The sequence below is a fragment of the Microcaecilia unicolor genome, chromosome 8 (assembly GCF_901765095.1).
Source record: "Microcaecilia unicolor chromosome 8, aMicUni1.1, whole genome shotgun sequence".
Lineage (NCBI taxonomy): Eukaryota > Metazoa > Chordata > Amphibia > Gymnophiona > Siphonopidae > Microcaecilia > Microcaecilia unicolor.
Window position 1 is genome coordinate 59771443 of NC_044038.1, and position 14555 is coordinate 59785997.

General features: G+C 42.5%; 1 protein-coding gene across 1 annotated transcript in view; it reads right to left on the bottom strand.

The window, feature by feature from the left end:
- The window catches only part of XPO6 (exportin 6), a 224626-nt gene that overhangs the window by 27064 nt on the left and 183007 nt on the right, over positions 1-14555 (bottom strand). Inside the window, exons 16-18 of the mRNA XM_030211002.1 lie at positions 9091-9237; positions 1615-1804; positions 1182-1337 (exon numbers count right to left, since the gene is read on the bottom strand). Of these exons, the coding sequence (XP_030066862.1) occupies positions 1182-1337; positions 1615-1804; positions 9091-9237 (493 nt within the window). The remainder of the gene's footprint in view (positions 1-1181; positions 1338-1614; positions 1805-9090; positions 9238-14555) is intronic.

The window sequence follows — 14555 nt, forward strand, 5'->3', positions numbered from 1 at the left end:
GCTACTCTTCAGTTTGCTGAACTGCCCCCCATTACGTCCTCCAGGTTTACTGTGAAGTTAGTAATTTTCTCCATCTCGTCCCTTAAAACAATAAGGGAGGAGAAAAAGAGTCCCAAAGCTAAATGAAAAACAAAAATCGAGAAAAAAAAAACCCTGCAGGGAAGGCATCAAAAAGCTTGAAAAAACAAACTCATGCACCAGACGCTGTGAAGAGTCGCAGACAGCGTGCTCTCTCCTCACAGCGAATAAACAGACACTGCTGGTCCCACACTCTCGTGGCGGGCGGGAAGGTACTCAAACATGCGCAATGGGGATGCTAACGCATGCTCTTAAACCACATATGTTTTAAGGGGGTCTTTTACTGAAGATTAGCTAGGGTTATCTGCAGCATGGCCCATAGGAATAAAATGGGCCCTGCTGCAGATAACTCAAGCTAGTAAAAGACCCCCTAAAAGCACTCCGCACCATGCGATGTGGATGACATCACCCACATGTGAGAATATGGCCTGCTTGTCCTCAAAGAGGAAGTTCACTCTCTGCTGATATTCAGCTCCTATACGTCCAACACCCATTACTATCTGTATATGACAGGGGTAGAATTAGGGAGAGATCTAAACCTAATTTTGTGCAAGAAGATCTGTGCACGGAACCTGAATACCTATTATACAGAGGCACTTAAGTACCTATACTAGCTTTACAGAACAGGCTCCTTTTTCCAACAGACATGAGGGTAATTTTACAAAAAAGTCACCTTAGCAGCCAGTCTAAGTGGGTGTTATCTGGCAGTAGGACCTTGCTGAATGGGTTTGGCACTATGGCTCACTTGTAGAGATCTACTTTCATGTGGAAATTCTTCATTTGGTAACCATGCCTAGTTTATGTTCCTCAGGATAGTCAGTCCTGAAGATACCAGGAAGCTGTGTTTATGGTCCTGGAGTGGAAGGGAGTGCCAGTCATGAAACAACAACATTTAGTGACTATCTTCATGGTGCAGTATAATGGGTTCTAGAAAAAGCAGTGATCTCTGACCCTTTACAGAAGACTACCACAACAGCAGTAGGGCTAAAAAGAAAAGGGATTAAAATATGGGGCTCAGTAGGGTTTGGTTTCAACTGAACTGCCCAGAAGAACAGGAGAAAAATGCCAAGCTCAGCAGCAATGTGCTTGTGGATGTAACATACCTGACTGATGAATGAAGGCAGGTAGCAGAGCCAGAGACACCTGAGCTGACTCCTGTAGAGATTGGTAACAAATCTGTCGGGACTTTGTGGCTTCTCCTGAGATGTTCTCTACGATGTCTTTTAACACACTAAGTGTCTGATGGATAACAACTTTACCTGTAGTAAAAGGTTTTAATGTAAGAAACTAATAAAATGACACCCTCAGCTAGTTTCAGGGGATTGTCTAAACTGTATTTTCTGCAGTCTGGATTCACATGGGACAACCCTCTTTAGTGTCTCACTAGTTAAAGCCAATGATTATTTCCTCAAATACGTTTCTAGCTTATGCTTCATCTTCTTAGATTCTCAAGTATTATGCCAGAGTCTTGGCTTTTCTGAGTGAGTAAGAAGTTCACTAGAAAACAGGTGGGCTAAAGACAAGTAAAGCACTTACTGTCCTCCAGTTGTCCTTTCCGTGGTGGGTGGATGACACTGGACTTTAAGTGGCGATAGTTCCGGGTGAGTGCAGCAATTAGGCTGGTGTGGTTTGTAGAACGTTCTGGCCATTGTTGCTCGTTCTCAGAAACATTGGGCCATGGCAACAGCAAGATGTTCGAGAGGGCTCGGCACACTAAAACCTGGGCCTTTAGGAAAGGAGACACCACATGATTCAGGAAAACTTTTCAGAACAAAAAAAAAAAAATTATGGCAAATATTTGGTCACCAACAAGAAACAGAAGAACAAAGTCCCTCGCAAAGCACAAAAGTAGCAAATACTGCAAAGGCGACATCGAAAGAGAAATAGACTAGATGATGTATAAATCATACACAATTTTAACTTTAACATCCGGACTCAACACAAATCGTGTTTTGGCCACAAAAGCCTGCCTCGGGAGTCTTAAAATGGATACCTTCTAGTGCTCTATTTCTCAAATATGTGAGAAATTAACATACCTTCAAATATGCAATCACTATCACACTGGTAGTAGTCTTTACTTGTTCGCTCGAGCTGTGTTTGCTACTATAAATATTTGATGACTCTAGATGAAAAAAAAATCTAACTCCCTATTCATCAAAATCCATCAATTTTTTGGAACTCAGCTGTTGCAGAAGTGCAATATATACAGTACAATCTCAATTATCTGACCTTCGCTAATCCGACCATCCAAAGACCCCCCCCCCCCCGGTGACATCATCGCGTTGCCATTAAGAAGTGTGTGGCTTCTCTTCTTGTTTTACGGCTTCACACGCTGCAAGGAAGCCACGTTTGAGCTGAAACTGTGCTTCTCTGCAAGGGAACCATGCTTTGCACCTGATACTCCTTCATGCACCCTTTATTGTCATTAAGAAGCTCACGACTTCTCATAGTTTTCGATTTCAGACCTTGCTTCTATGTATTAGTTTTTGTACCTGGGACCCCACTTGTGCAGGAAGGGAACCATTTTTTAATTTGAGACCATGCTTCTTATGCAATAATTTTTAAACCTGAGACCCTGCTTTTGCGGTGAGGGACCTGTTTCTTTCTTTCTTTTTTTTTTAAATTTGAAATTATGCTTCTATGCAGTAATTTTTAGATCTGGGATCCTGCTTTTGCAGTGAGGGAACTGTTTTTTGTTTTTTTTTTGTATTTGAGATCATGCTTCTATGCAAGGGAACCATAATTACAGCATGGCAGCAATTTTTGGACCTGGGACCCCGTTTTTGCAGTAAGGGAACCATTACAGATGTTTTAAGTTGCACTACAGTATTTGACCTGAGAGCCTGCTTTTCCTGCCAGGGAACCATTTTTGATCTGAGACTGTGCTTCTGCAGCAAGTGAACCATGGTAAGATTCTTGTCACAATGAGTTTAATATAGCACAGTACTGTTTGTTCGTTTATATCCACTTTCTTTATTCTTACTCTCTTTCTTCGATCTGGAGAGTTTCCAGTTTCATTTCTGCTTCAAACTGTTATTGACTGGAGAAAACAAAGTAGTGAGGTCTGCTCGGTTCAAATTGCCTATAGAAGACAACTCAAGTGAGGCTGAATATGCAGTAGATAAATATGGTTCCCATGCTCAAAGTGATGGCAGATCAAGAACTGAACGGTTCATCCAATCTGCCCAATAGTCACTTATCATCAATTCATGATTAAAACAATAATAAACATGATATTATTTACTTGATCATGGTCTTTCTTTGGTGTTTCTGGGACACAGACCGCAGAAGTCTGCCCAGCTCTGTCATTATGTTCAAACTATTGGAGTTGCCGTGAAAGCCCACTCTAGACTATCCAAATCCATCTTGTCATATGAAGGACCCGGATCGTAAAAGTCTGCCCAATACTGTCCTCGGTTCTGGCTACTGAAGATTGTTGGAATGTATTGTATTTTACATGCATTGCCTGTCACCTATTATTTCTCTGTGATTACTCTGTGACCTCTGATGTGAATTACTTAGAGAGGTCACACAGCTATGCAACTTCCTGTGGGGGATAGATGCAGCACATGCAGCACATGGAGCACATGGAGCTCATGATCTCTCCTAACCTGAGAGGATCTATGGTGGTGTGAGCATCCATTACCATCTAAGCACATGGAAGGAGCTGATAATACAAATGTATAGTAATATGTATATAAAAGCCTGTCTGATTATAATCTAACTACAAACTGTGAGTAAACAGATGTTTTGTTACTTCAACTTTAAAGTGACTCAGCAGTGAATTATTCAGGGGTGAATGAGAGAGGGATGAAGAAAGAAATTAACATTTCTAAAGCTGAAGCTGTGTGTACTAAAATCTGCTAATTATTTACTACAAATAATCCAACAAAAGGGTTATGGGCCCAGGGTCCAGGAATTGAAAAAGAAGAGAAATATTACCAGGCAGAAAAAAAGGCCACATTTTTCTCTTAAGTTTTAAAGGAAAGATTCAGTCTGTCTCTCTCTCCCCCCACACAGCAGACAGAAGGCTAAGAAAATGGCTGAGGGAAGAAATTCACCATTGTTCTATTCTCTCAAGGTGCCTAGATTAACTGAGTTTAATTATCAGCAGTGGGAATTAAGATTCATATGTTTCCTTCGAGCAAAAAGATTAGATATATGCTTAGACCAAGACAGAACAGCTGAAAATATGGCTGAATGGGACAATGCAAACTATTATGTGAAGTGCATGCTTTTGGAAGCTCTCTCAGAGAAACAAGCCATATTAGTGGAGGGAAAAGATACACCAAAGGACATTTTATATAAACTGAGAACTATGTATGCAACTACATATGCAAAGCAGCAACCAATTTGGTTAGCAGAGTTGAATGAAACCAAATTAAGGGATAAAAGTAAATGTAATGATCACATTATGCATCTTATGTCTTCATTTCAAAAGCTAGAACTTTCTGGAATTCCCATGTGTGATGCATTGAAAAGAGCATTTCTTTTTACCTCACTATCAAAGAAGTTTGATGTTTTTAGGTCTGTAAATGAGGCCATTGAAGGGCAATCTTTTGAACAGGCAACATCAAAACTAAGGCAGGAATGCATAATAAATGATTCTGAGGAGATGTGTTCTCAAAGCAAGTCAGAGAGAAATGAAACAAATTTCTTGGCAAAGAACAGAGGAAGGCGGAGCTATGGGAAAACTCCACCCAAGGGCAAGCTGATTTGCTACTCATGTGGAAAGGAGGGACATGTATCTAAATGGTGTAAGGAAACACAAAGCACTCCCTCTAGCTCACCTAAGCCAATGGAACTAAAGAATTTTCAAACCAGGAAATGTATGAAGGACAAAGATAAACACAAGGGCTTTCTAATGGCAGAAAAATCTTTGACTATGGTAAATAATAATTCAAATGAAAGTACTTGGATTTTGGATTCAGGGAGCACATGCCATTTAACCAATTCTAAGGATTTCTTTCAGGAAATGTGTCCAGAGGAAGGTATTCTTAAAACTGCAAACGCAGGGACTGCTAAGATCCAAGCAAAAGGTATTGGATTCTTAAAATGCAAAGTGTCTAATGAAGTTAAAGAAATTCCTGTAAGTGATGTCTTGTATATTCCCCAAGCAGTTTGCAATATGCTTAGTGTATCTACATTAGATAAGAAGGGATTTGTGATTCATTTTGAAAAAAGTAAGTGCACAATATCTAAAAATGATGAAGTGTATGCTGAAGCTTTTATGCATAATGATGTTTATAAGCTGAACATTTCAGGTGAAGCCTCACATATGGCGCAAGTAAGGAAGAATGATGGTAAATGTAGTCTGGAAATCTGGCACCGCCGCCTGGGACATCGTGATTCTAAGGTGATCCAGGATCTTTACAGTAAGCAACTGGCCACCGGCATTCAGATAAGTGCAGATGCTGGTAAAATGGAGAAATGCATAGACTGTGTTACTCAAAAAGGTGTGAGACCCTCATTTCCTGCATACACAGGAAATAGGAGTAATAAAGTACTGGACTTAATACACAGTGACTTATGTGGACCGTTTAATATCCCATCATTGGGAAATAACAGATTTGTGCTAATATTCTTGGATGATTTCTCTAGATATTGTGTGGCCTATTTGCTGAAAGAGAAAAGTCAAGTCACAGACATGCTGAAGAAATACGTAGCCATGGTGAGCAATAAATTTGAAAGAAAACCAAAGGTTCTTCAGACCGACAATGGTGGTGAGTTCACTTCACAAAGCATGCGCACATTTCTAGAACAAGAAGGCATTCAGCATATCACAACAGTAGCTTATACACCAGAGCAAAATTCTGTTGCAGAGAGAAAATTTAGGTCACTTGTGGAAATGACCAGATGTATGCTGTCAGATAGCAATCTCCCTAAAAGACTATGGGGGGAAGCCATTCTCACAGCAGTGTACCTACAAAACAGAATGCCAACTAAAGGCGCTGAGCGCACACCACATGAGACATGGCATGGTAGGAAGCCAAACCTGTCACACATAAGAACATTTGGAAGTACAGCATATGCTCATATACCAAAGCAAAGAAGGCATAAGCTGGATTCCACAACAGAAAGGGGCATTTTAGTTGGCTATGCTCCAGGACACAAAGGATATAGAATTTTGAATCTGAAAACTGGCATTGTTGGCATAAGACATGTTACATATTTTGATGAAAACAAAAGGGTTGATAAAGGCTGGATTATCCCAGATGAGCCTTATCATCCAGAATATGAAAATAGAACCATAATAGACATGCCAGTGTATATAAATGCCATACCAAGGCAGATGTCTGAAAGCAACTCATCTGTATCTAACGAGGAACAGGCAGAGGAAGCAGACACAGAAAGGATCATTGAAGAAGACAGTACAGTTGGAGAAGGGGAATCAATTGGAGAAGAACTCTCAGATTTAGAGGATGCGGAAAGGTCAGACCAACCTGTTGTCAGACGCTCATCCAGGGAAAACAAAGGTGTTCCACCCCCAAGACTGTCTTACCTAACAAAGTCAGCAGAAGCTCAAGAGCCCTTAACATGGGATGAGATTGAGAAAATGCCAGCAGAAGAAGCTGCTGAATGGCGTAAAGCTGCACAAGAAGAAATTGATGCATTGGATAAAAATAATACTTGGATTCTTACAAAACTACCTCCTGGCAAGAAAGCTATAGGATGCAAATGGGTATTCAAGTTAAAAAGGAATGCACAAGGAAAAGTGGAAAGGTATAAAGCCAGATTAGTGGCAAAGGGATATCTTCAAAAATATGGAGAAGATTTGATGAAGTGTTTGCACCTGTAGTGAAACACACGACAATCAGAACACTTCTGAGCATTGCAGTCTCAAAAGGCATGCAAGTCAACCACATTGATGTGAAAACAGCATTTCTTCACGGAGATATAACTGAAGACTTGTACATGGAACAGCCAACAGGTTTCATAAATACAAAACAAAGACAGCTAGTGTGTAAATTAAACAAAGGTCTTTATGGATTAAAGCAAAGTGCAAAATGTTGGAATGAAAAATTGCATGAAATATTGACAAATTTAGGATTTAAGCAAGGTGAAGCAGATAAATGTTTGTACACTAGGTGCACAAATGGACAATATGCATACATTTTAGCTTTTGTTGATGATCTGCTCATTGCAAGCAAAAGTGAGCAAGAGTACAAGGACATTGTAAAATATTTAAACCACAATGTTGAGATAAAAGAACTTGGTAATGTGTCATACTATCTTGGTATAGAAATTGAGAAACAAAATGATGGTTCTTATCTTCTAAGCCAGAAGCAGAAAATAAATGAGCTTATTGAAAGTTTAGGTATGCAAGATGCCCAAGTTGTAAGCACTCCCATGATCACTGATTTTCTGAAGGATGAAACAGTAAGAGAACCTTTACCAGATAACATCCAATATAGATCAGCCATAGGTAAGCTTTTATATCTAGCTACCACATACAGGGCTGATATAGCAAATGCAGTAGGAATTTTGAGCAGAAGGGTCAGCTCACCTACCAAATCAGATTGGACTGCAGTTAAAAGGATGGTAAGGTATTTAAAGGGTACCATTGATTGTAAATTAAAGATTTCAGCCAATAGTAATCCAAAACTAATATGTTACTGTGATTCAGATTGGGCAGGGGATCATTCTGATTATAAATCCACAAGTGGATATGTGTTTATGTATGGAAATGTACAAATTTCATGGGCCAGTCATAAACAAAGTATTGTGAGTTTGTCTTCTACAGAAGCTGAATATGTGGCTGTATCGGAAGCGTGCAGAGAACTGATGTGGATTGAAAAACTTTTGCTGGATTTTGGAATAGCTGAAAAGAGACCAATCCAGATAATGGAAGATAATCAGAGCTGCATCCGACTGTCACAGAATGACAAGGTTCAGTCACGCACCAAGCACATCGCAACGAAATACCACAACGTGCGAGAGTTGGCGAAAGAAGGGGTCATCAGTCTACACTATTGTCACACCAGTGAGATGACAGCTGACATCATGACCAAACCGTTACCCAGAGAACATTTTGTGAATCTGCGTATAAAGCTTGGACTTTGTATGAATAAATAATTGCATGACAGTTATGCATGAGAAGGGGTTTGTTGGAATGTATTGTATTTTACATGCATTGCCTGTCACCTATTATTTCTCTGTGATTACTCTGTGACCTCTGATGTGAATTACTTAGAGAGGTCACACAGCTATGCAACTTCCTGTGGGGGATAGATGCAGCACATGCAGCACATGGAGCACATGGAGCTCATGATCTCTCCTAACCTGAGAGGATCTATGGTGGTGTGAGCATCCATTACCATCTAAGCACATGGAAGGAGCTGATAATACAAATGTATAGTAATATGTATATAAAAGCCTGTCTGATTATAATCTAACTACAAACTGTGAGTAAACAGATGTTTTGTTACTTCAACTTTAAAGTGACTCAGCAGTGAATTATTCAGGGGTGAATGAGAGAGGGATGAAGAAAGAAATTAACATTTCTAAAGCTGAAGCTGTGTGTACTAAAATCTGCTAATTATTTACTACAAATAATCCAACAAAGATGTCATTGAAGCCCTTTCCAGCCCATCCTAAACTGGATTGCCATATATAGAACATGGACCTACAAAGTCTGCCCGGCACTGGCATTAGTTCTTCACAGCTGGAGTTACCACCATCCAAGCGCCACTCATGCATCCATACATATGCAACCATTTAAGTTTTTTTTTTCATTTATACCATCCATTTTCTAAATAAAGAACCAGTGTGTTCATCCCATGGAGCCATATGGTAACCCTACTTCTGGCTACGCTCCTGTTTCACACACTTCTTCTATGTCTTCAGCTAGCAGGGCTTGACATTCCTGCCAGTAAAAGTAATATTTTATTGTGGGTGTGGAGGGAAGGGGGAGAAAATATCAGACATCCTCAGTCCACCTTTGGAAACCCCCCAAAATGGACTTTGCTCCTGTTCCACACACTTCTATTTAAGGACTGAATTAATCTTCACCTCATCGGGAAGTCTCTGTGCAGAGCCATCGATGATCCTGTTGAAAATTTTCTGCACTGCAGGGATGCCGATCAGAAACACCGGCCGTACAGTGGTGGCTAATGACACAAGCAAATGGCATGCAGACAAAAGCAATTTCTCCTGCACCTGGAAATCAGCAACAGTGGGGAGAAAATAGAAAAGATGGAAAATTAGAGGGCGGAAAAAAATGAGAATGAACAAGGGTGTAAAAACTACAAACTTAAAATCTCTGCTCTTCTGGTCTATTATTGACAAAGTACTACACAGAATAGACATCTCCCAAGTAGCAAGTGAAGGGGTGGGCTAATATGGCAGAAGGAAACAGTAACAATAATACTGTCAAAATGTTTAAAACCTATGCCTATAAAAAGAGGTGGAACCTTTTTTTTTTTTTTAATACACTTTTCATTGATTGCTAGGCGTATCTGCTGCTAAACGTAAGGTGAGCTGAGGGGAAGAAAAGCCTAGACACAGAAGACCTGAAAAGGAGAAAGGCAGCACTATCCCAGATGACACCCACCTTCTTAAAAAGTGCAGACACGCTGTCCCTGGCCATCTTGACAGTACTACACCACAGCCTAAGACGCTGACTACAAAAGATTTCCCATGAGACACTGGTATAAGCTGCCTTTTAACTCAAAATATCAACAACTATCAAGGGTCAATGGAACCTGCTTACAGTTGTCTGGAAGTGTTTGACTCAGCTAGTCTGTGAATGAGTATGCTACACTACAACTTCTCCCTCTTCCAGAGTATAGTAGCAGACAAAGAAAGGAGTTGTCCTATCTTTTTGCTGGGCAGATGGATGATACTAGCTGCCAATAGGCTGAGTCCCAGTTATTGTGCTCTTTTAACACTATCAGGTGAACACCTGTAAGAGTATTCAGGATCATAGCAAAGCTTAGTTACATAATTTGGCAATGGGTGCAGCAGGCTCAACCAACAATAAGCTATTAAGTGCAGTAAGTACAGAAAACCGGAATATCTTTTTGGGGAAGGAGAAATCAGGTCTTACCTGAGAATTATCTTTCCTTTAGTTCTTTCTACTATTCCAGAACCTGTGGGATAGTTGTGTTCATCAACCAGTACTATGACTACTAATCATTTCTATAGTGCTACTAGACGTATGCAGCGCCATATATATAATATGCAGGTACCTTTCTCTGTCCCTAGAGGGCTCACAATCTAATCTTTTTGTACCTGGACAATGGAGGGTTAAGTGATTTGCCCGCGGTCACAAGGAGTTGCAATGGGAATCGAAAGGTTGCCAGATCAAAGCCCGCTGCACTAACCATTACATCTCTCTCTTGGCATCCAGTTCAGCTCCTCAGTATTTATGTAGACAAGCAGTATGGAGAAACTCAGAATAAAACTCGTTAACCTAACACTAACCAGACGAACAAACACGTGTGGACCTTTCTCATCTCTGGGCAACTTATAGAGAACAAGAGATATGCAGGAAGCACCATGCAAGGTGACAGTTATTTGACCCATTGCTTTGCACCGACTAAACATCTCAAACTTAGGCTGACCTCTGGAATAGTTGGAAGGACTAATGGAAAGAGAATGATCAGGTAAGACCCAATTTCTCCTTCTATTACATAGCTCCCCACTATTCCAGAACCTGTGGAATGTTCAAAAGCAATCCCTAGAGTGTGTGGGATCCTGGCACTGCTGCCCTGAGGATGGAAGCCCCCAAACTGGCTTCCGAGCGTGCCGCAATGCCCACCCTGTAGTACTTGGCAAAAGTATGCAATGTTGACCATGTCGTCGCCTTGCAAATAAACACTGGACACAGGAAGGTAGTCTCTTTCACCGTATGCCTCATAGAACGAGCCCGCAAGACCTGAGGAACCTGCTTCCCTGCAAGCAAATAGCCATCTGGCAATTGTGGGCTTGGAAGCAAAGCACAAACAGTTTGGAAGTCACGAATGAGTTTCACAAAAAAATTGGACAGATATCTAATGAGGACTCCATACAAATCGAGAAGCTTTAAAGAAGAATACTGAGCCTCTCAAGCTCAATTCTTTCCAACAGCTGAAGAACTTGGGCACTTTGGCATTCATGTTCGTTGCCATAAAGTCTATCCCACTGGTCCACTATCAGCTGAAATCCCTGGCTGGATAGTTCCTATTCTCCTGGGTCCAAGCAGTGCCTGCTGAAAAAGTTCACCTCACATTCAAGGACCCCATGATGTGAGCTGCTCGATTTTTCTACGCCCAACTCACGAGGGAGGCTCGCCTCCACTGTTATCGAATGGCTGCGGGTACTGCCTTACCTTAAGCTACCATTGTCATATTGTTGGAGAAAACTTGGACCAGGGCCTCTGCCAGAAAGGGAGTGAAGTTGCGTAAGGCATTCCACACTGCCCTAAGCTCCACACGATTTATCGACCACTGAGACTCCTATTCCGTCCAGGTGCCCTGTGCCAGATGGAACTTGTAATGAGCTCTCCAACCGACTTGCTCGCGTTTGTTGTCACCACCTCCCATTGTGTTATTGAAAAGGGAGTTCCAATGGTCAAATTCCTAGGCAACTACCACCACCACATACTCCGTCTGAGAAGAGATTCCTGTAACAGCCACAGATGAGTTCTTGCCCATGGCACTGTTTCCATTGTCGCAGTCACCGACACCAGAACCTGGATGTAGTCCCAGACCCTGGGCCTGCCTTGACTAAGAAGACGAATCTGTTGAACATGCTTTGACTTCCTGCGCTCCATGAGGAAGATCCTCTCCCGTACTGTGTCAAATAGTTACTCCAGCACCCGCGATGAAGTTAGTCTGTTCTTCTCAAAACTGATCACTCAACTCAGTGACTGCAGAAGACTGACAACTTTGTCCAACACCGCCACGCTGTCTGAATAGAATGCCACACAAATGAACCAGTCGTTGAGATATGGGTGAAATCCGATTCCCTGGCGCAGAAGGAAGGATGCCACCACCACCACAAACTTGGTAAATGTTCTTGAAGCCATGAGCACAGCAAAACATAGAAATGTCTGATGTCATATGGGTATATGCAAGTATGCCTCCCTGAGGTTTGAGGACAGTGAGAAATTCTCTCACTTGAACTGAAGTTATCACTACTCAAGTGTCTCCATGCGAGGCAACGGTTTAGACCTTTGAGATCTAAGTCAGGACAAAAGGTGCCTTCATTCTTTAGGACAATTAAGTAGACGGGGTATCTTGCCTTGTCCCTGTTTGGCCTGGGGAACTGGAACAATGACCTGGAGTGCAGGCAAGGAATCTATGGTGGTCTGAACCTCGACCACCTTAATTCCCTTTCAACAAGGAGGCTTCAAGAAAACAGGAGCGACCAGGGGGAGAACTGCAACTTGTAACCTTCTGTAAGACTATCCATAACCCACGGGTCTCACGTGATTTTGGCCCACTCCTCCTGAAAATGTCCTCCCGCTGGAGGAACAAAAAAAAAAAAAAAAAAAAGAGTGGACTAGCCTTGTATTATTGTAAAACTTCTGGAGGCAGGCATTGGGCATTCTATTGAGAGGAGGACCTCCTGTCCACATGAAAGGAAGACTGGCGGGACTTATGATCATATTGCTGATGACCAGGCCAGTACCGTTTGCTGTATCAAATCGAAATCTCCCTGAAGACTGATGCCCAGAGGCTTTCGGCTTATCCTCCGGCAACCACTTTGGCTTAGTTTCCCACAGTTCTTTCACCAAGTTAATCAGATCTTCTCCAAATAGCCACTTACCCCAAAGGGTTGTTTAACCAGATGTAACTTTGTCACTATATCTGTAGCCCAATGCTGCAACCAGAGTTGCCGACGTGCTGTGATAGGCAAAGATATACTGCGGGCCGTAACAAGTCATAAATAGCATCCAAGCAGGCAACACAGTTTCCAGTGGGCATTATGGCGTCTGTCTTGTGTTGCCAACTGCCGATACCACTTCAGGCATGTTCTTGCCATGAATGAGCTGCACACTGTCACTTGAAGGTCCAAAGGGGCCACTTCAAAGGCTTGTTTCAGCGAGCCTTCTAGCTTCCAATCCTGTAGTCTTTTAGTGAAATGCCCCTTCCACCAGCAAGGTGGTCTTCTTAGTCACCGCTGTAACCCAGGAATACACCCTGGAAAGCTGCAATTTATCTTTCTCCTCTAGAACTAACGGGTAGAGGTGAGCCATGGTTCTTCTCACTCTCAGCCCGCGTCTGGTGAGACCCATTTTGCTGTAATCAAGTATCTGGATGTATCAGGAAGGCCTCAGAGGAACCTCTAAGCCACCTTGTGATTCACGAAGATGGAACTCCTAATACTGAAGCAGAAGGCTCCTCAGTGGAAAGCACTGCCAGTGCCTCAGAAATAAGAATACTGAGGTACTCTTTTTGAAACCACCTCAGTACTTTCGGATCACCCCCCCTCCTCAGGACGGCGCTCTCCCTCTAATGGCTCTTTTAACGATTGCTCCTCTGAATAGACTGAGGCTACATCAGATAAAGAAGGGGAAGCAGAAACGGCCTCATCTGCCCACTCATGGAGATCTAAACGAGTTCTGTTAGGAACCGGAGGGGCAGCGAGGAGAGAAACAGAGGCACGCTGCAGTAATTCTGACTGTCCCTGCTTCAGTAAATAGCTTAAAAGCAACATAAACTCCAGAGAAAACAAAGATCCCAACGCAGCTGAATGCTTTGTCAGGCCCTGAGGCTGTAAAATGGCAGCTATGCTACGTGCATGATCACACAGAAGCAGCTTCTCACTGCCAGTCAGCCCCGACAAAATGGTGTCCGTTGCTGCGCTCTCCTGCATCAAACTGTGTACTGGTCTTGTTGAAGAGCCCAAAGACCCTAGCATATTCGGATTCTGCGCCAAATCCAAAGATGTACTGCTGCCGAGTGTTTCCTCCATGTCCCGTGGGATTCCTGGCTTGCATGCACTGCAACGCCCTAATGCTGGCCAGCAGGTCCCACAGCAGGAACACTGCTTAACTGCCTCCGTGGGAGTCACCATTCACCTGACTGTCATAAGCACAGCATGTGTCCCAAGCGGCGAGTCAGGATCCCTCCCCTGGACCAAGTACATCTTATGGCTTTCCAAGCTGTTTTGAGTCAAACTTTGGTCTGACTTACCATTGCTGGCTGTTCCAAGCTCACAGTTTCCACAGGTCTTACCACAGATGAGAAAGGCTCATACTCTGTCCCCCATTCTCCAACAAACCGCTTTCCTTTTTTTCCTTTTCCTTTAAGGTTGTTGATCTGGAAAAGGAAGCTCCACAGGAAAAAGCTGAAAGGAGGGGAGAAGTAAATTTACAGGGCACCAGAGATAGGGATCTGAAGACTTCCAAATATAACTCTGCAGACTCAAGCCACCCGCAAAGATCAACTGGGGACCAGTCGACCAACTGCAAAGCACTTGGAACCAGAGGCCGAGTATGTCCATTCACCTGCTGGAGACAGAAAATACTGAAGAGCTGGACTGGATGT